This window comes from Rhinoderma darwinii, chromosome 4 (genome assembly GCF_050947455.1).
Source record: "Rhinoderma darwinii isolate aRhiDar2 chromosome 4, aRhiDar2.hap1, whole genome shotgun sequence".
NCBI classification, from domain to species: Eukaryota; Metazoa; Chordata; class Amphibia; order Anura; family Rhinodermatidae; genus Rhinoderma; species Rhinoderma darwinii.
The window spans coordinates 210,259,094-210,282,389 of NC_134690.1; the positions used below are offsets into that span (position 1 = coordinate 210,259,094).

At 42.3% G+C, this 23,296-nt stretch overlaps 1 protein-coding gene across 1 annotated transcript; it reads right to left on the bottom strand.

Annotated features, from left to right (window-relative positions):
• Positions 1-21: 21 nt before the first annotated feature.
• Positions 22-23,029, bottom strand: SRSF12 (serine and arginine rich splicing factor 12). The gene is made up of 5 exons (XM_075862141.1): positions 22,806-23,029; positions 13,478-13,582; positions 11,579-11,682; positions 4,201-4,321; positions 22-1,189 (listed from the first exon to the last, which is right to left on the bottom strand). Exons 1-5 carry the CDS (start codon positions 22,868-22,870, stop codon positions 850-852), a joined length of 735 nt encoding a protein of 244 aa, XP_075718256.1. The 5' UTR covers positions 22,871-23,029; the 3' UTR covers positions 22-849.
• Between the last annotated feature and the right edge of the window lie 267 nt (positions 23,030-23,296).

Below are 23,296 nucleotides of genomic sequence, written 5' to 3' on the forward strand. Positions count from 1 at the left end.
TTAAAGTCCAAAAGATTAAAATGATACTTTAATGGAACTTCGTTTATTTCAAAAAGTTATTACAAAATATGGGAAGGTAACAATTTAGATAGCATTTAACTCAGAAGGCAGGCAGCGCCAGTTTAAGCTTCGTTCACATCTGCGTCGGGACTCAGTCAATACGGTCCGCCGGAGCTTTCAGTCAGGAAAACCTCATGAACGGAATCCAAACGGAAACCATAGGTTTCCGTTGGCATTACGATTGAGTTCAATGGTGGCGGATCCTGTGCAAATGGTTTCCGTTTGTCACCGTTGTTTAAGGGTTCGGTCATTTTGACAGAATCAATACCGTAGTCGACTGCGCTATTCAGTCAAAACGACGGGACAAATTATGCAACCGTGACAAACAGAAACCATTTTCACCAGATCAGTCACCATTGAAATCAATTTTAATGCAAATGAAAACCTATGGCTTCCGTTTGGGTTCCATTCATGGCTTCCTCTGACGGAAAGCTCCGATGGAACCCATGAACAGAGTCCCGACACAGATGTGAACGAGACTGTTCAGGGACATTGGCATGTGAAACGCATATATGGAGATATAAAAGGGATTCTAATACAGCAAAAGAAAACATGTGGAGGCTTCACAGAATACTGATGTTTGTAAAAGAAAAACAGAATTGCCTCCACCCACATTTGCTAAACGAGTTTTAGTTTTATATTTACACTATTGAGAAGATTTGTGTTCTCTTCCCAGGAAGCCTAAGTGATAAGAAACGCCTCAAAACAGTCAAGGAATGTACAAAGCATTCTGGTTGAATGAGCTGCATTGCATGTTCCTTGGTCTTGGTAACCGGTTAGTAGCAGACCCTAGTCCTGATCAGAACCAGACTGCCGACTGTTTTTACCCCAATAGCCCCGTGATCTAGACCTCGAACGTGAGCGAGAGTTTTGGGCAATTTCTTTTTGTGAAGTAGAATTGGAGTGCCTTTGACGTGGAGACTTTGAGCGGGATCTTGCAGAACCAGAACGCCCCTGGCCAAATTGAGACTTTGATTCAGGCTTCTTCGGTGGTGAACCAGATGGTGATTTTTCCACTGATCTAGAGCGTCCCCTTGAGAAGGAAGGTCTCTGAGGTGATCGGGAATGCCTTTGTGGAGTTTTTGAACGAGATTTTGAATGACTATATGAATGTCTTCTGTGTTTTGACCTGAGGGATAGAAAACACATCTCAAAAGCATGTTTTACACAGTCCAGAAAGTTTGTTAAAAATAAAAAGGATATCCATCCCATCCGTCTATTATTTGTGAATATTTATGGCATCTTTAATTACTCATTTATTCCAAATGTCTGTAAAAGGGGTTTTGCAGCCAATAAAAATTGATTGCCTACACCCAGGATAGGCCATCAATAGCTGATGGGTCGGGGTCCAACTCCCGGATCCCCTGCCGATCAGCTGTTTTGAAGGTGCCGCAGTGCTCGTACGACTTGTCTCCATGGCTTTGCCGCTATAGGATTCTGCTGGAGGCCGCTCTGCAGATAGAGACAGAGCGTCCGGCTGGGTCTCCATGTCTCCTATATGAAGAGTTAAGAGCTGCCGGTAGCACAGACTATGGAGACAGAGCGTCCAGCTTCTCTATGGCTCCTTTATGCAGAACAGCCTCGAGCATTATAGAATCCTATAGCTGCCATTCTGCACATGGGAGCCATGGAGACAAACAGGACACTGGCTCACTGCAGAGTTGTGGAGGTATGTGTTAACTAAGTCTTACATTAATGTAGTCTATCTGTAGTTCTAGACTAGTGTAATCCACTTATCTATTAGTTGATTTAAGTGTCCGTTTAGTTGGGCATATATTGTCCAATCCGCTTCAGATACACTTTACATGGTAGTCAGCGCACACCCCCCCCCGTTTATAATTTGACGGCAGGACATCCCCTTGTACAATGCATTCAGAAAGACTCTTTACATTTTTCACATGTTGATGCCTTGTGCCAAAATGAAAAGGAGTTTTTCTTCCATCATTCTGCACTCAATACTCCATAACCGCAAAGTGAAAACAGAATGTTCGGAATCTTTGCTAATTTATTGAAAAAGGAAAAACTAAAATATAGAATTGACAGAAGTATTCAGACCTATTACTCAGTACTTAGTAGAAGCACCCTTGGCAGTGATAACAGCCTCCAGTCTTCTTGGGTATGATGTCCCGATCTTTGCACACCAGGATTTGGGGATTTCTGCCATTGTTCTCTGCAGATCGTCTTAAGCTCTGTTAGGTTGGATGGGGATCATAGTTGGACAGCCATTTTCAGGTCTCTCCAGAGATGTTTGATTGGGTTCAGGTCAGGGCTCTGGCTGGGCCACTCAAGGATATTCACAGAGATGTCCCTAAGCCACTCCTGTGTTGTCTGGGCTGTGTGCTTAGGGTCATGGTCTTGTTAGAATGTGAATCTTTGGCCCAGAGAACTCTGGATCAGGTTTTCATTCAGAATCTCTCTGTACTTTGCTCCATTCAGCTTTCCCTCAACACTGACCAGTCTACATGTCCCAGCCACTGAAAAACACCCCCACCATGCTTCACTAGGGATGGTATTGGGCAGATTATGGGTAGTGCCTGGTTTCTTCCAGACATGACACTAAGAATTGAGGCCAAAGAGTTCAATCTTGGCTTCAGACCACAGAACCTTGTTTCTCAGTGTCAGAGTCCATTAGGTTTTTGTTTTGCAAACACCAGGCGTGCTTTCATGTGTCTTTTATGGAGTAGATTCTTCTTTCTGGCCACTCCTCCAACCTGCACTTGACACTACAATGATTGTGGACCTTCTTGAAGTTTCTCCCATCTGCACACAGGATCTTTGGAGCTCAGCCAGAGTGACTATTGGGTTCTTGGTCACCTCTCTTACCAAGGCCCTTTCTCCCCCGATTACTTAGTCCGGTGGGGCGGCCAGCTCTAGGAGTCCTGGTTGTTCCAAACTTCTTCCATTTAAGAATTATTGAGGCCACTGATCTTGGAAAGTTTCAGTGCAGCAGAATATTTATTGTACCCTTCTCCAGATCTGCACCTCCACACAGTCCTGTCTTTCAGCTCTACAGGCAGTTTTCCTCCTCATGGCTTTGTTTTTGCTTTGATATGCAATGTCAACTGTGAGACCTTATATAGACCGGGTTGTGTCTTTCCAAATCATGTTTAAATCAAATGACCAATGGTTGACTCCAATCAAGGTGTAGAAACATTTCAAAGATGATCTAGAGAAATTAGAGGCCCACAGAGCTAAATTCCAAGCGTCAGGAAAGGTTCTTAATATTTAGGACCATGTGAAATTGGTGGTTTTCATTTAATAAATTTGAAAAAAAAAAACATCTAAAGTTCTGTTTCCACTTTGTCATTATGGTGTATGGAGCACAGAATGATAGGGGAAAAGTTTTTTGATTATTGCACAAGGCCTGCATAAAATACGCGGTCAACTACAAACGTACATTTCCTCATTTGGTCGGAGGTAATGTTTACACTGGGCAGTGACCAGGAACAAATAAATAATTTTTTGGGGCGATCATCGCCTCATGTAAAAGTTTCAGTGATCGGTCACTCATGTCCTAAATCATTAATCAGACATGAGTGACAGACCGCTGAAATGAGTGTCACTACTCAGAGAGGGCAGCATAAAGTTAGTGATGGGTTCCCTTAAGAGTAGAAGACATGGGGTAAAGCCTATTGTGCCGAGTACACACATTTCTGAATATGAATATATATAGGCTGCATTCTTGCAGGGAGCATGAGCATTAGCCTGTTATACAGTATTGTTAGGCTATGTTCACACGGAGTGTTTTCAGCCGTTTTTCGGGCCATAAACGTCCCGAAAAACCGGAGGCAGAACGCCTCCAAACATCCGCCCATTTGATTTCAATGGGAAAAATGGCGCTGTTCTGACAGGACGTTTTTTTACGCAGCCGTTTTTCAAAACGGCTGTGAAAAAGCGAATGTCTCTTTAGCGGTTTTTCAGACTATAGAAAAACAGTTCCAAAAACGGCTGTTAAGAACGCAACTGAATAAAAAAACGGCAAATTCCGGAGCAGTTTACCCTTGAAAACAGCTTCGAATTTTCAGACATTTTTTATTTTGTGCGTGCACATACCCTTACAGCTACTCCTTATGGGCCTTCTAGAATCCAAAAACACAGTGCTACCATAACAAATAGCCAATTACGGTGTAAATGCCCCACCTTCTGCCGCGGTCCCAAGAAGCACTTCGGCTGCGTGTTCTTAGTCTGCTGTGGCTTCTTGATCTTCTGCGATCAACTGGTGAACAGTCATGTCGTTCCTTTGTTTTCATTTGTCCAGGAGCTAAAAATTTCGATTAAAGCATAGATATTTAATTACAATCCTTATTTATATTTTGGCTAGCAGTGGATGCCCACAGATTGCAGTTGCTGTATCGTTACATATTGTGGCCTGGGATCTGCTCTCTGTAGCCTAGATGCGTTTCCAAATCAAGTGCAGATGGAACAAGCAGGCATAACTTATGTCAATTTATCTCTCAATGCACTTCTAATGATAAGGACTTAAATTGCTGCGGACTTATGACTATTGCATAACGTAACAGACTAGAAGATAGCGAATGCCTTTTTTCTGCTAGCAGCTCTGCAGGGAGAATACGGCATAACAAGCCTTAGAAACTAGTGGTCAGTTTATGGTGTTTTTAATAATGTATTTATGGCAGGATCCTAACTAAATCAGCAATTTCCAAGGATTTCCATACATTATAATTTAAAACAAAAATTAGTCATTTTCATTAAATTGGCAATGATTAAGGCCCCATGCACACGAACGTAAAAACGACCGTAATCACGGGCCCATAGACTTCTATTGGCCACAGGTACCTCCCCGTATGCTTACGGGAAGGTGCCCGTGCCGTTTAAAAATATAGAACATGTCCTATTTCAGGCCATTACGGCACGGGCAGGCCCATAGAAGTCTATGGGGCTCCCGTAATTACGGGTGACTACGTGTGTGCACCCGTAATTACGGGAGCGTTGCTAGGCTACGTCAGTGGATAGTCCCTGTCCAGGGTGCTGAAAGAGTTAGACAGTAACTCTTTCAGCACCCTGGACAGTGACTTCCGATCACAATATACAGCAACATGTAAAAAAAATAAAATAGAAGTTCATACTTACCCAGAACTCCCCGCTTCTTCCTACAGTCCGGCCTCCCCAGATGACGTTTCAGCCCATGTGACCGCTGCAGCCAATCACAGGCTGCAGCGGTCACATGGACTGCCACGTTATTCAGGGAGGTCGGGCTGGATGTCGAAAGAGGGACGCGTCACCAAGACAACGGCCGGGTAAGTATGAATTTCTTTTACTTTTACTACAGAAAGGGCTGTCCCTTCTCTCTATCCTGCACGGATAGGGAGAAGGGCTGCCGATTAGTGCAGTGCAATTTTGCAGCGAAAATGTGCCCGTAAATACTGGTGCAATACGGGTCGAATACGTGTGACCAAGGACCCGTATTTACGGGAGGGAAAAAAATACGTTAGTGTGCATGAGGCCTAAGACCATGAAATACTACATAACGGTCCTTAAAAAGAATCTGCTGCAGAGCAGGGGAAAGGTATTACATGTTGGTAATGCAAATGAATGGCCAAGCATGTAATGCATTGACAGGCCGGGTCCGCCAGAGCTGCTCTCCATTCTGTTTCATAGAGGAGGATCCCAAGGTGGAGCTCTGATGTCCATATGCCAAAATAGAACATATGGAAAGGTGCTGTCTTAAAGAGACTGTCACCACATTATAAGTGCCCTGTCTCCTATATAAGGAGATCGGCGCTGTAATGTAGGTGACAGTAACGCTTTTTATTTTAAAAAAAAACTATCTTTTTTCACAACGTTAGGAGCGATTTTGGTTTATGCTAATGAGCTTTCTTAATGCCCAAGTGGGTGTACTTTTACTTTCGACCAAGTGGGCGTTGTACAGAGGAGTGCATGATGCTGACCAATCGGCATCATGCACTGCTCTCCATTCATTTACACTGCACTAGCGATATAGATATATCGCTATGTGCAGCCTCATACACAAACCCTAACATTACTACAGTGTCCTGATAATGAATACACATGACTATCCAGCCTGGACGTCATGTGTACTCAGAATCCTAACACTTCTGACTATTTATTTTTTGTGAGATTCCAAAAAAGAAAAAAAAAAAAGATTCAGAAGTGTCAGGATTCTGAGTACACATGACGTCCAGGCTGGATGGTCATGTGTATTCATTATCAGGACACTGTAGTAATGTTAGGGTTTGTGTATGAGGCTGAACATAGTGATATATCTATATCGCTAGTGCAGTGTAAATGAATGGAGAGGAGTGCATGATGCTGATTGGTCAGCGTCATGCACTCCTCTGTACAACGCCCACTTGGTCGAAAGTAAAAGAACGCCCACTTGGGCATTAAGAAAGCTCATTAGCATAAACCAAAATCGCTCCTAACGTTGTGAAAATAGATGGTTTTTTAAATAAAAAGCATTACTGTCACCTACATTACAGCGCCCATCTCCTTATGTAGGAGATAGGGCACCTTATAATGTGGTGACAGAGCCTCTTTAATGAAGCAACCCCTTTAAAACGAACAGTTCACCTAGTGGATGTGAAAGCCCTCTAGACAATGTTTATTTGATAAGATTTCTGTATGGGGGAAAATATAAGACCTAAAATATTTTCTGCGGTCTGCAATATTTGAGTTATGTTTGAAGGTGTCCACAGCAGGGGAAAAATCCACAGTAACAGGTTAGTGGGATTAAGGGTTGTAGGCTATGTAGTTTCAGGGGTACCCATGTACCACAGAGAAGATTTAAGCTTTTTTTCCAAGATCTAGAACAAATGAAAAATGGCCATAAACTAGAGATTTTGGCCTCATGCATGTGTTCAGTCCATGATATTCCCAGACCAAACAGTTCAGGGAGCCAGGCTCCTAGCATCCTAGCCATGAATGACGCGGTGTCCCTGCCCCCGTGGGAATACGGTCCTGTACGGAAACACGTTTTCAGTACGAGAGAGTAATCCCGCGGAGAGGCAGTGACTCACAGCGTCGTACATAACTATGATGCTAGGAGCCTGGCTCCCTGAACGGTATTTGGTCCAGGAAATTCGGCAGACATGCAGTCTGTATATCACGGTCCGAACACTGTCGTGAGCATGAGGCCTTAGGCCATTTTCTGCCCACCCTCGGCACCTTATTGTGACATGAACAAGCCTGACCGATGCGAAGTGAAGACGAATATCTAAAAAAGTTGACTTTGCGGTGTTGGATTTTTTTTAAATCATTTTCAGGTGCAGTCTTGCAGATCTGTTATCTAGCATGGACAGCTTTACATCTCATCAATAGAAGGCCAGACCAGGAAAGGGGGTGGGGTAAGTAAATAAATTGGAGTAAGATCCGCCAAATGGACGTCTTTTAATTTAATTTGGTGCATCTTTGGCTGTACGTGTGCCACAGTAATATCTGGGTCAGCTCAGCTGGGATGCAGTCTAGTGTAAGGTAGTTGGGAGGATAATAGATGCTCCTTAGAGGAATCTGGTTAATCTGGGGGGGGGGGGGGGGGGGGAGGATTATGTTAAATAGTACATGCATATTTCCTGGCTATGTATATGGTATTCTGTATATTTGACACGGATTTCGGTATTGATCATTATGCATACATGAACAAGCATACTTTGGAAAAAGGGGTGGGGGGTGTATCTGTGTTGAATCACTGACGCAAATGTTGTGTTTTTGTTGAACATGGAAATAAAAAAATTACTTCCCGATTAAAAAAAATAAATAAAATCTGGGTCAGCTATGAGCCGGCAGACTTCCGGCACAATTTATGACACTTCACGGTGTAAATCGGGGCGCACTTCCACACTCTGGGTCACACGATTCTCCTCAATATGGGTAAGTGCATTTACTGGATTCATAGGGACACTTGCTATTTCCTTAGGAACACTAGTTCACTTAGGCAAACGGTCTAATGGTCTGGTCTGCTGTACTCTTTGTATTTACATCTTATTATTTATAAATTTTTATAGAGATACCCTGTGTAGGAGTAATTTTGATTATCAATTAAACCTGTATACTCTTATGTGACTTAATATTCCGTTTAATATTGGTAACTGTGACTTAGTCAAGGACTCATTTTTAGATTCTCTGCTTTTTTGTTATTTTGTGTATTTATTATCAATAAAGATGTGTAATTTTTTCATATGTGGATATATACGGACTCTTTTTCTCTGGTTTTTTACGGTGTAAATTATAGTACATTTTTGGTCCCATCCCTTACACTAGAGCCAATCCCTTTTTTTCTTTTATTTTAAAGGGTTGTAAGTGGCTTTAAAATGACAAGTCGCAACTTTTTTTTTTACACCAGAATTCTAGAGCAAAGGCCTTAATAAATTCCCACATTGTTTTGTGGGTTTGTTTTTACAGTAAAAATTACATTAACTTTAATCTGCAGGTCAATATGATTGTGGCAAATTTATGTTTTGTTTTTTTACTATTTACAAAATAAAAAACCCTTTGCTTTGTGTCAAACGCTGAGATTTTAAAGAGGCTCTATCACCCCATTATAAGTGCTCTATCTCCTACATAATCTGATCTATTGTGAAAAACTATCATTATTGAGCAAGTTATAAGCAATTTTAGATTTATGCTAATTTCTTAATGCGTTTAACTTTTGACCAAGTGGGCGTTGTAAAGAGAAGTGTATGGCACTGACCAAGCAGTGTCATACACTTCTGTCCATTCATAGTCACAGCACAGCGTGATCTCACTGTCCTGTCACACACACCCACATTAAAGAGGCTCTGTCACCAGATTATAAGTGCCCTATCTCCTACATAATCTGATCGGCGCTGGAATGTAGATAACAGCAGTGGTTTTAATTTTGAAAAACGATCATTTTTGAGGAAGTTATGAGCAATTTTATATTTAGTTTCTTAATGCCCAACTGGGCGTGTTTTTACTTTTGACCAAGTGGGTGTTGTAAAGAGGTGTATGAGGCTGACCAATCAGTGACCAGTGACATACACTTCTCATTGTTCCAGCCCAGCATGATCCACAGCACAGTGAGATTGTGCAGTGAAAGAAGCTGAGCTGGAACAATGAGAAGTGTGTGTCACTGATTGGTCAGCCTCATACACCTCTTTACAACACCCACTTGGTCAAAAGTAAAAACACACCCAGTTGGGCATTAAGAAACTAAATATAAAATTGCTCATAACTTCCTCAAAAATGAGTTTTTCAAAATAAAAACCACTGCTGTTATCTACATTCCAGCGCCGATCAGATTATGTAGGAGATAGAGCACTTATAATCTGGTGACCGAACCTCTTTAACTTTACTGAAGTGTCTTGAGTTAATAGACATTGCCTCCAGCCAGGACACGATTTGTATTCACTCCCGACACTTCGGTAAAGTTTGTGTGGGACTGACTCACAGCACAGTGAGATCACGCAGTGCTGTGATCAAGTCCCACAAAAACTTTACCGAAGTGTCGGGAGTGTGAATACAAATCGCGTCCTGGCTGGAAGCAATGTCTATTAACTCTCGAGACACTTCAGTAAAGTTAAAGGAACAGTGTTACCACAATTTTTTTTTAAATATGTTAAAGACGATAGTGCTTTATTAAAAACGTTTGGATTAATTTGTGTTTGTGTGTTACTTTTTCTTATTTTTACACTTTTTCTTCCCAATTAACGACACATACAGACATGGAATACGGCAGCTCCAGTCCCATAGGGACTGCGAACGGGGCCCGTTCCATCCACTAACATGTACGCCGCTGTGTGGGAACGGCGCATGCGCCGCTCCCACACAGTTCAATTTGAAATGCGCGCCGTCCGGCGCCATTTTCCTGTGGACCGGAAGTCGCGGCCGGACAGTAAGATTACTACTTCCGGTCGCGGCTTCCGGACTTGTGCACATGGAGCAGCGGCAGCAGACGGAGCGGATGGACCGGAGGCGACTGGAGCAGGTAAGGGATTTCTATGTATGTTTGTGTTCAGTGTGTGTTTACTACTGTATGTAAACCTTCTACACTGTGTGTTAGCTCAAAAAATGGCGACACAGTGTAGGAGGTTAGACCGTTCAAACCCCTCCTTTCTCCCGGCACTAGCCAGGATAAAGGAGGGGGGATTCTGAGAGCTCACTAGAGCGAGTGAGTTTTTCCCAATTTTGCAGCATAAAGCAATGTGGTTGCTTTACCACATGCAATGCTGCAATTTTGGGAATGGCTCCATCTAGTGACCAGCAATGGGAAATATAAATTAGAATCCAATTTATAATATTTCCTGACTCGTGAAAAAAAAATAAAAAAATTAGAACAATGTTTAATCACCTATACACTAATTGTTTAACTAAAAAAAAAAAAAAAAAATTTAAAAAAAAATCATGTTTTGCTGGCAACACATTCCCTTTAATGTGGGTGTGTGTGACAGGACAGCAAGATCACGATGTGCTGTGACTACAAATGGACATGGAGAGAGTAGTATGACACCGATTGGTCAGTGTTATACACTTCTCTTTACAACGCCCACTTGGTCAAAAGTTAAACGGCCAGTTGGGCATTAAGAAACGAATTGGCATAAATCTAAAATTGCTCATAACTTTCTCAAAAATGATCGTTTTTCTAAATAAAAACCACTGTTCTCTACATTACAGCGCCGATCAGATTATGTAGGAGATAGGAAAGTTATAATCTGGTGACAGAGCCTCTTTAAACTTATTTTTACATCAATGGAGCATTGTGAGGGCGTGATTTATACAGGGAAAGCTGCAGTTTTTATTGGTATTTTTGGGGTACATACAACTTTTAAAATTTCATTTTTGGAGGCAGTGACCAAAAAAGAACAGCAATACTGGCATCCCCTTCCACCTTTTATGATGTTCACCATGTAGGATATATAACGCTATATTAAAATAGTTTGGATTGTTACAGATGTAGCGATACCAGTTTTTTTTTTTGTTTCGCTTATTTTAGGGGAAAAATAGATGGGTTGTTTTTAACTTAAGTTAAAAAAAAATTATATATTAATTGGGCCTTGTTCTGTGAAACGACTAGCTACTGCTCGCAGGATCTTATAAATTAAACCGCTAGAATTGGAGTTCTTCGATCCCAGCCGTAAGAGCGAGGTGTCAGATGTCATATATACCTGACGAGTGATAGAGATATTCATACAGCAGATGTGCACCAAATCTAAAGGGAGCTTGCAGAAACAACCCCATTTAAATCTGCCACGTAGGAATATGCCTTTAGGGTCGTTGTGAACTCTTTAGCTAAAATTAAGTCAAATTCATACTACAAATTTTTAAGGTATTGTATAAGGTTAGGTGGTCATGGGTATTTTTTTCCACTCTTGTCCACAGGTTATGTCTGCTATTACAGCACAGCCCCAATCACTTGAATGTGGGCAGGCGTAAAACACCAGACAGCCCGTGGACCAGAGTGACACTGTTTCTGAATGAAAGAATCCACGGCCTTCTAACCTCATACAACACGCTTAATTATCAGATTTCTTTCAAGTTACAGTTTAATGCTGGTAATAAGTCTGTAAACTAAAGTACTCACTTTTACGGTCACCTTGAGCAAACTGTATTTCAATCTGACGGCCACAAACCCATTTTCTGTTGAGATTGTAAAGTGCGTCTTCTGCATCCCGAACATCTTCAAACCTAGCTGTCTGTTAAGGAGACTTTGAGGTACACTGTATATGGCATCATACAAAACAAGGTTTCAGAAAACCCATTTACAGTTTGGCATAATTTTTCTTAAGCGTCTGGTAAAAAAATTTCAGCAAAGTAAAAAGTTGCATGCTGGATAGGACACAGAAATGTGTCACACAAAGCATCTTCCTATACATTCCTCCCTGAAAGGCTTTGATTTTATGTAAATAAAAAGCTAAACAGCTTACTAATATGCTTTGTTTTGACTCCTGATATTTTCAAGATGCCAATTTACATCCAGAGGCAGAGAAGCATACAGACTAAGGCAAGTTACTGATGTGGTAAAACAAATCAAAGGTTACATGGATAGCAATGTTTCCATATGGGATGGGGGGGCTTCGGGTTGTGACAAGTGACTCATGACCATCGCAAGAAATCTGACCATGTGAAGTTTAGCCAAGTCACCAATCAGGCTGCTTAGCACAGAGGATTACTGGGACTGGAAACTATTTTAATAATTCTTAGTTTGCTAGGTATGTACAGGTTTTCTGGCTCCGAATGCTCCCATTCACGGACAGCAAATATATCTTCAAAATGAGGAATTTAACACAAATTTTACAGTTGAGTGGGAATATTGTAGAGTCCCCTTACAAAAAGATGCAGTGGGGCCCCAGCCTTGTTTTACCTAACAATTACATCCAATTTCTAAATACATTTAAGAGGGAGGAAAATAAGCTGTAAAAAAAGTAAAAGGGAATGCCCATATAATTGTAACTACTGCGAAGGCTCTTAATGTCCATCCAGATCCTCTTCAGGAATTTGTAGCAGCCTCCTTCACATGTACCTTGCAGCAGATGAAATGTATGTTTTTTATGTATTTTAATTTTATGCCTTTGCAGTATATAATGGCATTCTATTTGGTGGACACTTCATAAAAGGGATGTCAGTACACCCTTAGAGAACTGCCAATGCCTGTGGTACTAATAAAATCTAAATTTTTGGTAAGCCTGGACATTAACATAGAATTATCAGAATTAGATTGAGGCAGAATTTCATGTAGAACATGTTAAACAAATCACCATTATGTGCAGTAAAATTCCCTCCTTAGAACGCTGCCATTCATCCTGCTCTACTGTGGCCGAAACACCATAAATACCAAATCTCTTTACCCACACACAAGTCGTATTTCCTATGTCTACCAGCCCTGTATCTCTACTAGGAAGTAAACCTGAGAAGGTGTAGCCCTGCCAAAAGTTAAAGTAGGTCTGCAAAGCCAACCCCATGTACTGCGGCGTTAACCACAATGTCCAAAACTATTATTATTTCACAATTTGAAACATCCTTTACTGATTAGACATTTTTTTGGAGAAGTAGGATACAAAAGGAAACTTTTGTGATTACCTCGTTTGACTTGATCTTGAACCTTGACCTTTATTCTTTGGGGCTTGCAAGGTGAACTTGGACAAGGATCAACCAAATCGAACTTGGCTTTGGATTTAAAGGTAGGTAATTTGAACACTCAGCTTGGTGCAGGCTGTGTCTTTAGTGCTTGGCAAGAACTTTCCCTCTTCCAGCTTTCTTATCTGTTTCAACCCTCCCTCTTTATTCCTTGAAGCTGCAACTTCAAAGATGTCTGTGGGCTTTACTCTTGGTTCTATCTAACCAGGCTCATTCAAACCTTGGGGTGCTTGCCAGCTACTGTGGACTGCTTTACATTTTCTGAGACAGAGAAATAAACACACATACAGTTAGGAAGCAGGTACATCCATGCTCCTGAACATTAACACAGTCAAATAAAGGATATTGAATATATGCAAATCCTCTGGGGCGACGATTGTAGTAGTCAAGTGGAATGTACACGTCTACTATGGGGCCGTACCGACCAAATTCACGCCGTATATCCTCCGGCCTGAAGTGTGTAAGGCAAAGAAACAAGGTTGATAGTGTAATTTCATTATTATAGCAGGTCAACAATACTTTGTCTGTTCTCTTCATTGGAAAAAAAAAAAAAAAAAGATAGGAACTTTTGCTGAGAGCAATATTGTAAGGCCTCATGCACACGACCGTAAAAACACCCGTTATTGTGGGTCGTAATTACGACACGAAATAACGGGCCCATAGACTTCTGTTAGCCACGGGTACCTTCCTGTTTTCTCACGGGAAGGTGCCCGTGCCGTTAAAAAAATAGAACATTTTCTATTTTTTTATTTTACGGGCCGTGCTGCTATACTTTATAATGGGAGCACGGCTCGGAAAAGCGGCTGGCTGCCCGTGCTCGTAATTACGAGCACAGTCGTGTGCATGAAGCCTAAGACTGACTTTTCGCTGCATTTGACAGCCATTACCTTACAGTTGCAACATTTGTGTTACATATACCGTCAAACTTGATGGGAAGAATAGAACTCCATGCAAAAACTGTCTTTCCTGTCAAAACGACAGAACCCCAACAAGAAAGCTGTGGCCTTTGTAATAAATAGACTAATTCTGGGGCATAAAAGCAGTACTTTTCAATTCACCTTGAATGTCTCCCTTAAGGCGCTACGGGACATGGGATTACAATGCTTGCTTCAAACAGCCTTTATAAAAAGTTACTGGCAGAAGTGCGCAGGACACGCTGCAGGTCAGCACTCAGGAGAGCCAAGCCGCTCTAATAAAGCAATACATTGCAAGATTTTCCATCTGCTTCCATATTACAGTATTACAAGGGCTAGTGTCACAAGGCAGCTTTGTGTCAAAGGGAGGTTGTAGACTAATTACCCACTAGAGCGAATCTATCTAATCCTTAGGGCCAGTTCAGTTTTTTGGCGTAGATTTTAATGCTAAAAAAAAATAAAAATACCCCAAATCTCTCCTGATTGATTTGGGAGGTGGAGGAGGAATTACCTGTGCAGCTTTTGGCCGATCGCCAAAGGGGCTGAAATCAATGAGTCAGAAAAATAAAAAAACTGCAGCGCTCCTTATGCAGTTTTGTGCATTCAATTCATTTTACAAAACACCAAAAATGTTTTTTAAAAAAGCTGGCATTTAAAAATCCTGAAGGAATTGAGGCAGATTTTTTCTGCCCGACAAAGCAAACCAACAACCTGACTGTTCTGAGGGGGACAGTTCATGTCAGGTGTGTTTCTTCTGCTTTCCGCAAACTCAGAACAATTTTCCATGAGAGTCACATATTAACATCTACCTGGGAATGGACAATGGAAAAACCTTTACATACATTCGTGGCTTATGAAGTTACACTTACCAAATGACCTAACATTTCTTCCCTCCAGGTTGGATCCCTTCTCTCCATTACAAGTTATTTAGCCAAAATCATTGGTATGAAAGGGGCTAAACTGTACTAGAGTTCTGTTGCTTAGTTCTCAGAAGCAGTTGTAGCATCTACCAAGCATGGCCAGCTTAGAAAGAGCTCTTTATATAAACCAGGCTCAAATAACAGAGCACAAGTGAGGACACTTTCCAATGCTCATCATGTTACCGGGAGTAGATTATAAAAATACTCTCGTCTATATAGTGTTTGGACAAGATACATCAAGTATAATGTTATAGGAAGCTATGGGCGTACAGCATTTAGTTTGAGTTTAACATAAGCAAGTGAGAGCATTACTTGATATGAATAGAGTTCAAACAGAACACATTCAATAAAAACTAAGTTTATCCGTGTGCCTCCCCCTCAGAGGGAAAGAAAAGTTAGACAAATCACTTATAATCTGGTGACAGAGCCTCTTTAAGTGTCCTATCTCCTACATAAACTGATCGGTGCTGTAATGTAGAGAACAGCAGGGGTTTTTATTTTGAAAAGCGATAATTTTTTAGCAAGTTATGAGCAATTTTAGATTTATGCTAATTAGTTTCTTAGACAACTGGGCGTGTTTTTACTTTTTACCAACTGGGTGTTGTACAGAGAAGTGTATGACGCTGACCAATCAGTGTCCTACACTTCTCATTGTTCCAGCCCAGCATGATCCACAGCAGTGTGATTGTGCAGTGAAAGAAGCTGGGCTGGACCATTGAGAAGTGTATGACGCCAATTGGGCAGCGTCATACACGCCTCTGTACAACGCCCTGTTGGGCATTAAAAAACTAAATTAGAATAAATCTAAAATTGCTCATAACTTGCTCAAAACTGATCGTTTTTCAAAATAAAAACCACTGTTATCTGCGCCAATCATATTATGTAGGAGATAGGGCACATATAATCTGGTGACAGCCTCTTTAAAATGTTACTTCAGTAAAGACATGAATGACATATCCATGGACATACCACAAGTTTTCCCTCGGTAGGCAATTCAACCGATGTAACAATCGCTAGAAGTGGCACCGACGCTAGGAAAGAACTACGTCCATTTTGCTCCAGTTGGCTTTATTCGGAGACTGCATGCCTAGACCTTTATAGTCTATGGCCAACCATGCAAACATTGATAAAAAGCCAAAGGGTCACAACTATTACCTAGCACCATTGCCGGTCACCGTAGTCAGACATTGATGGTATATCGTAACAATAGGCAGTCAGTAAACCTCAAGCCCCATTCACACAAGCTTATTAGTTCCATATTAAAAAAGGTCCCAAAAACTGAGCCATGTACAGCAGGGGTGTCACTCATTTTCATAGTGCGCCACATCACTTATGTAGGGATGCGAGATGCATCGAAATTTCGGTACCATTTCGATACTGTGCACCCTGAAACTGTTCAATACCGTCAATTTATGTATTTCGATACTAAGCTGTGTGACCGCACAGTTTGGTATTGAAATAAATGAAGATGGCACGTGCTCTGTATAGCACCCGCAATGTTCTCTGCCTTCAGCGACCGCATAGCTCGTCTAGAGTGCCAGCCGTGTCACAGTAGGAGGGAGGAATGTTCCTCCTTCCTTTCTCTATTGCCACCAATGATAAGCTGAGAACGTGAAAAAGGGGCAGAGAGGGGAGGGGCATATGCGAGCGGCACAGGCTTCCTAATGACGTGCCAATCGCGCTGCAGTGTACAGTGACAGACCAGTCCCAGGCAGGTATTAGAACAGAGTAAAAGACTTAAAGGTTCTGTCACGACATTATAAGTGCCCTATCTTCTACATAATGTGATTGGCGCTGTAATGTAGATTACAGCAATGTTTTTTTATTTAGAAAAACAATCATTTTTGACAGAGTTATGACCTATTTTAGCTCTATGGACACATTTACGTAATGGACTGCCATTTCATCCTGACTGATAGCGCAAAAACATTGTGCGCAGTATACTTTTTTTTTTACAAGGGTGTCTATGGGTGAGGAGTGCTACTGTTTGGCATCGGTCAGTTACACATTAAACGTATACTTAGGGAAAGTTCCAGTGACATAACTGTCGTAGCTTTCTGAATAGCTGCTCTGCTGGGAGGCAGCTTCTAACATCACTGTCCATATATGGACAGACGCCAGGAACTTCCACTGTGCTAGCTGATAGATTTGATCAGTATGAGGGTATGTTCACACAGCCGATTTTCGGGCCATAAACTGAAAATACAGGGGCTTAACGCCTCCAAACAATTGCTCATTATTTCAATGGGGGAAAAACAGCGTTCCGTTCCCACGGGGGAATGTTTTTACGCAGCAGTTTTTAAAAACTGGACGTAAAAAAACGCCCGGTAGAAAAGCGCATTTCACTTCAGCTGTTTTTGGAGCCGTTGGGTCAATAGAAAAACAGCTCCAAAAACGGCCGTAAAAAAAAAACCATCAAAACCCGCTTGATGCTTAAAAAACGGTTGAAAATCAAAGGCCGTTTTCCCTTGAAAACAGCTCCGTATTTCACAGCCGTTTTTTGTTAAGCGTGTTAACATACCCTCAGGGTTAGATAAGCAGTCAGAGGCACGCAGGAGCTGCTCTCAGCCGAGCAGTCAGTCTAACACACTGACGGAATCGGCTTACAGCTACAATATGCAGCTTGTTTGTATAGTGGATACATTGAAGCCGCTTCTAAAATGAAACAATTTTTAAAATATATTCGAAATACATTTAACCCCTTAATGACCAAGCTATTTATTTTTATTTTTTTCATTTTTCCATAGTCTCATTCAAAGAGCTATAACTATTTTTGTGTCGACATAGCTCTATAAAGTCTTGTTTTTTGCAGGAGTTCTATTTTTTTTTTTAACAGCACCATTTTGGGGTACATAGAATTTATTGATTAACTTATTACATTTTTTTCAGGGGGGGGGGATAAAAAAAAATCCCAGCAATTTCCCCACCCTTTTTTCGTCCTAAATCGACGCCGTTTACCGTGTGGTATAAATAACACAATAACTTTATTCAGCAGGTCGTTACGATTGAGACGATACCAAATTGATATGGATTTTGTATGTTTTACTACTTTTAGGCCGGATTTACATGAGCGTGCAAAAAAACGCTACTTTTGCGCGCGCAAAAGGTACTTAACAGCTCTGTGTCAGCATCGTATGATGCGTGGCTGTGTGATATTCGCGCAGCCACCATCATTATGACACGGTTTGTAAACAGAAAAGCACGTGGTGCTTTTCGGTTTTCATGCATACTTTTTACTGCTGTTGCGCAAATCACACGGAAGTGCTTCCGTGTGCTGCGCGTGATTTCCACGCACCCATTGACTTCAATGGGTGCGTGATGCGCGAACGCACAAAAATCGGACATTACTGTTGGCAAAAGAAGCTCTTCCATTTTCTAACGTGAGGCACGTGGTGTGATGAATTTTGAATGTGCCTCACATTAATAGTAATTAACCCCATCATGTTTCTCTGTCATAATTGACTTTGGGTTAATGGGTGAGGTACATGATGGGGTTAATTACTACGAATATGAGGCATATGGAGGTTAAATTCATCACACCTCGTGCCTCACATTAATAAGTGAAAGAAAGAAGTTTGTTTTCTTATAGCGTACACATCATAAACGACGCAAAAAATGTGTCTTGCAGGTCATTACGGTGCGCCAATACCCAATGTATATTTTATGTATTTAGACGTATTTTAATGTTTATTGAAAAAAAGGTGCATTAAAGTCTAAAAATAAAAAAGTAAAAACCTAAAGTAATGTACTGGCATATACCTATATGCCAGTGCATTAGCATGTGTACTGAGTGCACAGGCAGTTGTTCGGACATACCTAGGTATGTTACTATATTTCCTGTTCGGGGTATACGAAGACAGCCCTGGGGTCCTTCAATAGACCCTGGGCTGTCTGCCCATATATGGTATGTTCCTCAATCGCGTCATAGGAATTCCCTGTGATGCGATCCAAGGGACATCCTCCCCCCCCTTCTCATTTACCCCTTGAATGCTACAGTCAGCTTTGATCACAGCATTCAGGGGAATAGTGGCGGAGATGAGCTCTCTCATCTCCGCCGTTCGAGCGGGGCTGCGGCATGCGTAATACAGTCATTTCCCCGTTTCTGACAACAAGTGTGCGCGGTCAGCATGAGGTGATGCGGCAGGCTCTGCACTAATGAGCGGCGGCACTGAAGACAGAACATAATGGTATTTTGTAGTGTGCCCACCATGTTCTGTCTTTAGTGCCGCCACTCATGTGACCTCTGCAGCCAATCACAGGCTGTAGCGGCAGTCACATGGGATGAAACATCTCAGGAGGCCGGCCTGGATGATGTCAAAGGGCCAGTCTCCTGGGATAATGCTTCATCCTATGTGACCACCAGTGCAGCCAATCACATGCTGCAGTGGTCTCCTGGGATAAAACGTCATCCCAGGAGGCCAGCCTGCTAGCAGGCCGGTAGAATGCTCAGCAGTTTTCCACAGCGGACATGCCGGGCGAAAAACTGCGCCGCAATTTGGTGGTTTTTCGTCCGGAATTCCCTGAAGCCACCGGGGCAGATACCAGATAACGCCACACAGTACCAAATGATCCACGGACCGATGGTTGTGGATCACTGCCCTAGGGGACATGAACCAGTTATCGTTTGATAACTTACACGATATACTGCAATACTAATGTAATGCAGGGCTTAATAGGAGCACAAGGATGGCAGACCTGGGCCTCCAGGCTGTGATGACAGCCATCGGTACCTCAACATCGCATGGGGGGGGGGGCAATGGGTCGTCAGCGGGGGCCATCCCCACTTTCTAATGGCTTAGATGCCGCTGTAGTTATTGCCTGCGGGATCTAAGGGGTTAAACTAGTGGAATCTTAGTACTGCACATTAGGGTTGCATAATGCATCGAAACTTCGATACCGTGCACCCTCAAACGGTTCAATACTGTTATTTCACGTATTTCGATACGAAGCTGTGCGGTCGCATAGCTAAGTATGGTAACACATGAATGAAGTCAAAGCTGGGCTGCGGCTGTGTAATATAACCATTGCCCCGCTCCTGAGTCCTGACAAGTGCGCGCGCGGTTAGCATGATGTGATTCGGCCAGCGCTGCACTAAACTAATGATTGCCGGCACTGAAGACTGAGAACACGACGGGCGCACTACAAAACACCCCTGTGTTACGTCTTCAGTGCCTGCGCCGATGCTCATTAGTGCAGCGCAGGCCGTATCACCTTATGCTGACCGCAAGCTCACACACTTATTGTCATGAGCGGGGCAATGGCTGTATTACACAGCCGCGGCGGCGGTCAGAGAAATCTCTCATCTGCGCCGTTATTCCCTCAAATGCTGTGATCAAAGCTGACCGCAGAATTCAAGGGGTAAATGAGAAAGGGGGGATGCCCTTTGGATTACGTCAGAATTCTATTGAAGGACCCCAGGGATGTCTGACTAGATCTCCTGTTAGGGCATACTTAGGTATGGCCTAACAACGGCCTGTGTACTAGCAATACACAGGTTAATGTACTAGTATATAGATAAATGCCAGTACATTAAAGTTTAAAAATAAAACAACAAAGTAATGTTAAATTTAAAAAAAAACAACAACATTTTTTTGTTTTACAACAAACATTAAAATAAAGTCTCAATACATAAAATACACATTCTGTATCGTCGCGCCCGTAATAAATTTATAGCACCATTTATGTTTACGCTGTTATAAAATATAAACTGCTTTCTTTCACTTATTAATGTGAGGCTCGAGGTATTATGAATTTTGAACCTCCATGTGCCTCACATTAATAGTAATTAACCCCATCATGTACCTCACATTAACCCAATGTTGTCCATTATGACTGAGAAACATGATGGGGTTAACTACTATTAATTAATTACTAGAAAGACTATGAGTCCGTACTCCGATACATCGGCTTTCCGGAAAATGGCAAAAAGAAACATAGCGGCTGAGCGCTTCTGCCACGTCGTCTGAGCGATTGGTGGGGGTCTCAGTGCTCGGACCCCCACCAAACCAAACTTCTGACATGTCACTATGACATATCAGAAGTTTGTCAAACATTTAGTTATACTTTAAATAAAAATTAAAAAAAAAAAATAATAACTCAAAAAAAAAAAAAACGCTTTATAAATTTTGTATCGCTGTAATCGTAACGACCCACAGAATGAAGTTATGTTATTTATACCACACGGTAAAGTGTGCAGACTTGACAAAATAAGTTATGTCACAATAAAAAAAAATTTACATTACCCCCGCCAAATACAACGTAATAAAAAAACAAAATGAAATAGGGCGTGTTCACACGCAGAACTAATGTACAATACGGAGCGGTTTTCAAGGGAAAACAGCCTGATCAGCAGTTTTCTAAACCACAAAACATTTTTTGTTCGCGGCAGTTTTTGGAGCGGTTACTTTTTTTACGGAGTGTATTTTACGCACAGTTTTTCAAAGGGCCGCGTAAAACCGCTCGTCGGAATGAAGCGCCATTTTTCCCATTGGAGTCAATGGGCAGATGTTTGGGGGTGTTCAGCTTCCGGTTTTTTTCAGCAGTTTTGAGGAGTTTATTTTCAAGTAAGTCATGTGAACATACCCGAAGGCTTTGTCCATCTGCATCGGGAATTCATTCATGGGTTCCGTCTGGGGAAACCATGGATGGAAACCAAACTGAAACTAATGGAAACCATTGATTTCCGTTCGCATCACCAATGGTGACGGATCTGTTGCAAATTGTCTTCGTTTGTCACCGTTGTGTAAGGGGGAGTTCACACAGTTTGACGTGGAAACCGCGACAGAAAACTCTGCAAAAACAGCTGAAAATGCTTCCCATTGATTTCGATGGGAGGCAGAGTATTTTCCCCCGCGAGCGGTAAAAACCACTCGCAGGAAAAAGTAGTGACATGCCCTATATTCCGGCATTTACTTCTCTGAACTCCCATTGACATCAATGGGAGGCAAAGAAAAAGAGTCTCACTGCGTTTTTTGCCCACAGCGCTCAACGGCCATTAAACATTATTCCGGGCAGTATTTTGAGGCATTTTTCTGCCTGCAAAAATACTGAACAGGGCCAAAGGGTTCTGTCGTTTTGACACTCAATAGCGGAAACCATTTGAAACAGATCAGTCAGAGTTGAAATCATTGGTGATGCAAATGGAAATAAACGTTTTCCGTAAATGGGTTCCCCTGACGGAAAGCGGAGACGGAAGCCATAAACGGAAGGCAGACACAGATGTGCACGAAGCTTAAATTATGCATACCACAAAACGGTACCATTAAATAAACAAAAAAATACAACTCATCCCGCAGTGGTAAAGGCCCAAATTAGGCTAGTTAGGGTTAGGCCTAGTTTACACAGTTTTTGGGCACAGTTTTTAACTGCATCAATGGGAGGTGAAGTTTTTCCCGCAAGGGGAAAAAACGAGTCCTTTCTTCATGCGCTCCATATCTGACCTCCCATTGACATCAATGGGAGGCAGAGAAAGCGGTTTTCGCGGCGTTTCTTGCTCGCGGTGCTCAATGGCCGCGAAAAACGCGGCAAAGAGGGTACAGGCAGGTCAAAATCTGCAGATTTTTCTGCCTGCAAAAAGTCCGTGACAATAGGGCCGCCGCTTTTATTTTTCTATTCGTGTAACAGAACAGAAAAGTATAGATGCGAACCTCGTTATATAAGCTTATATTTTGGCGGCAAATTAGTAGTCACCGTATAAGAAAACCCAAAGAACTCCCAGCACGACCGCTCGCCTGTAATCCTCCCGCACACAAGTCTTATCCGCAGCTGCGTGCGAGGCCTCCCTCCCCCACACGCATGCAGGTCCGATGAATGGCGGAGGAATCATACGGTAAGTCTTTACCTGGTAGCATCGGCTACGTTTCTGACGAAGAGCGAGGTGTTGGGCGGCCTGGTGTAGCGGGACATGCTGCACTACCTCGGGGCCCTCGGACCGTCCACTCGGCAACACAAGCTGCAGAATCGAATAACGACGAACCAGCACCTCGAACACTACACGAGCACGCAAACTGCTCTCACTACGCTCAGTAATCTTTCAGGATGGCGGAGCGCACCAGCTCTCCCGAGAGGTGTAGCGAGAAGGTGTTTCCCTCAGGGCGGATCCGGAAGCGGCTAGACGGCCATTTTTGTATCGGGAAACGTTACTATTTTGCCACTAGGATTTCTAACCACGTTGGGAAGGTTAAAATCCTATCCACTACAATGTAATATCTGGTCAGAATGTAGCACATTGAGGTACATCTTATATGCAAATAATAAGCAGCAGAGCAAGGAAGCCGTATTTCCTGAACCCACAATTATCCATTATTCTGCAGCATTTTACTATTAGGGCAG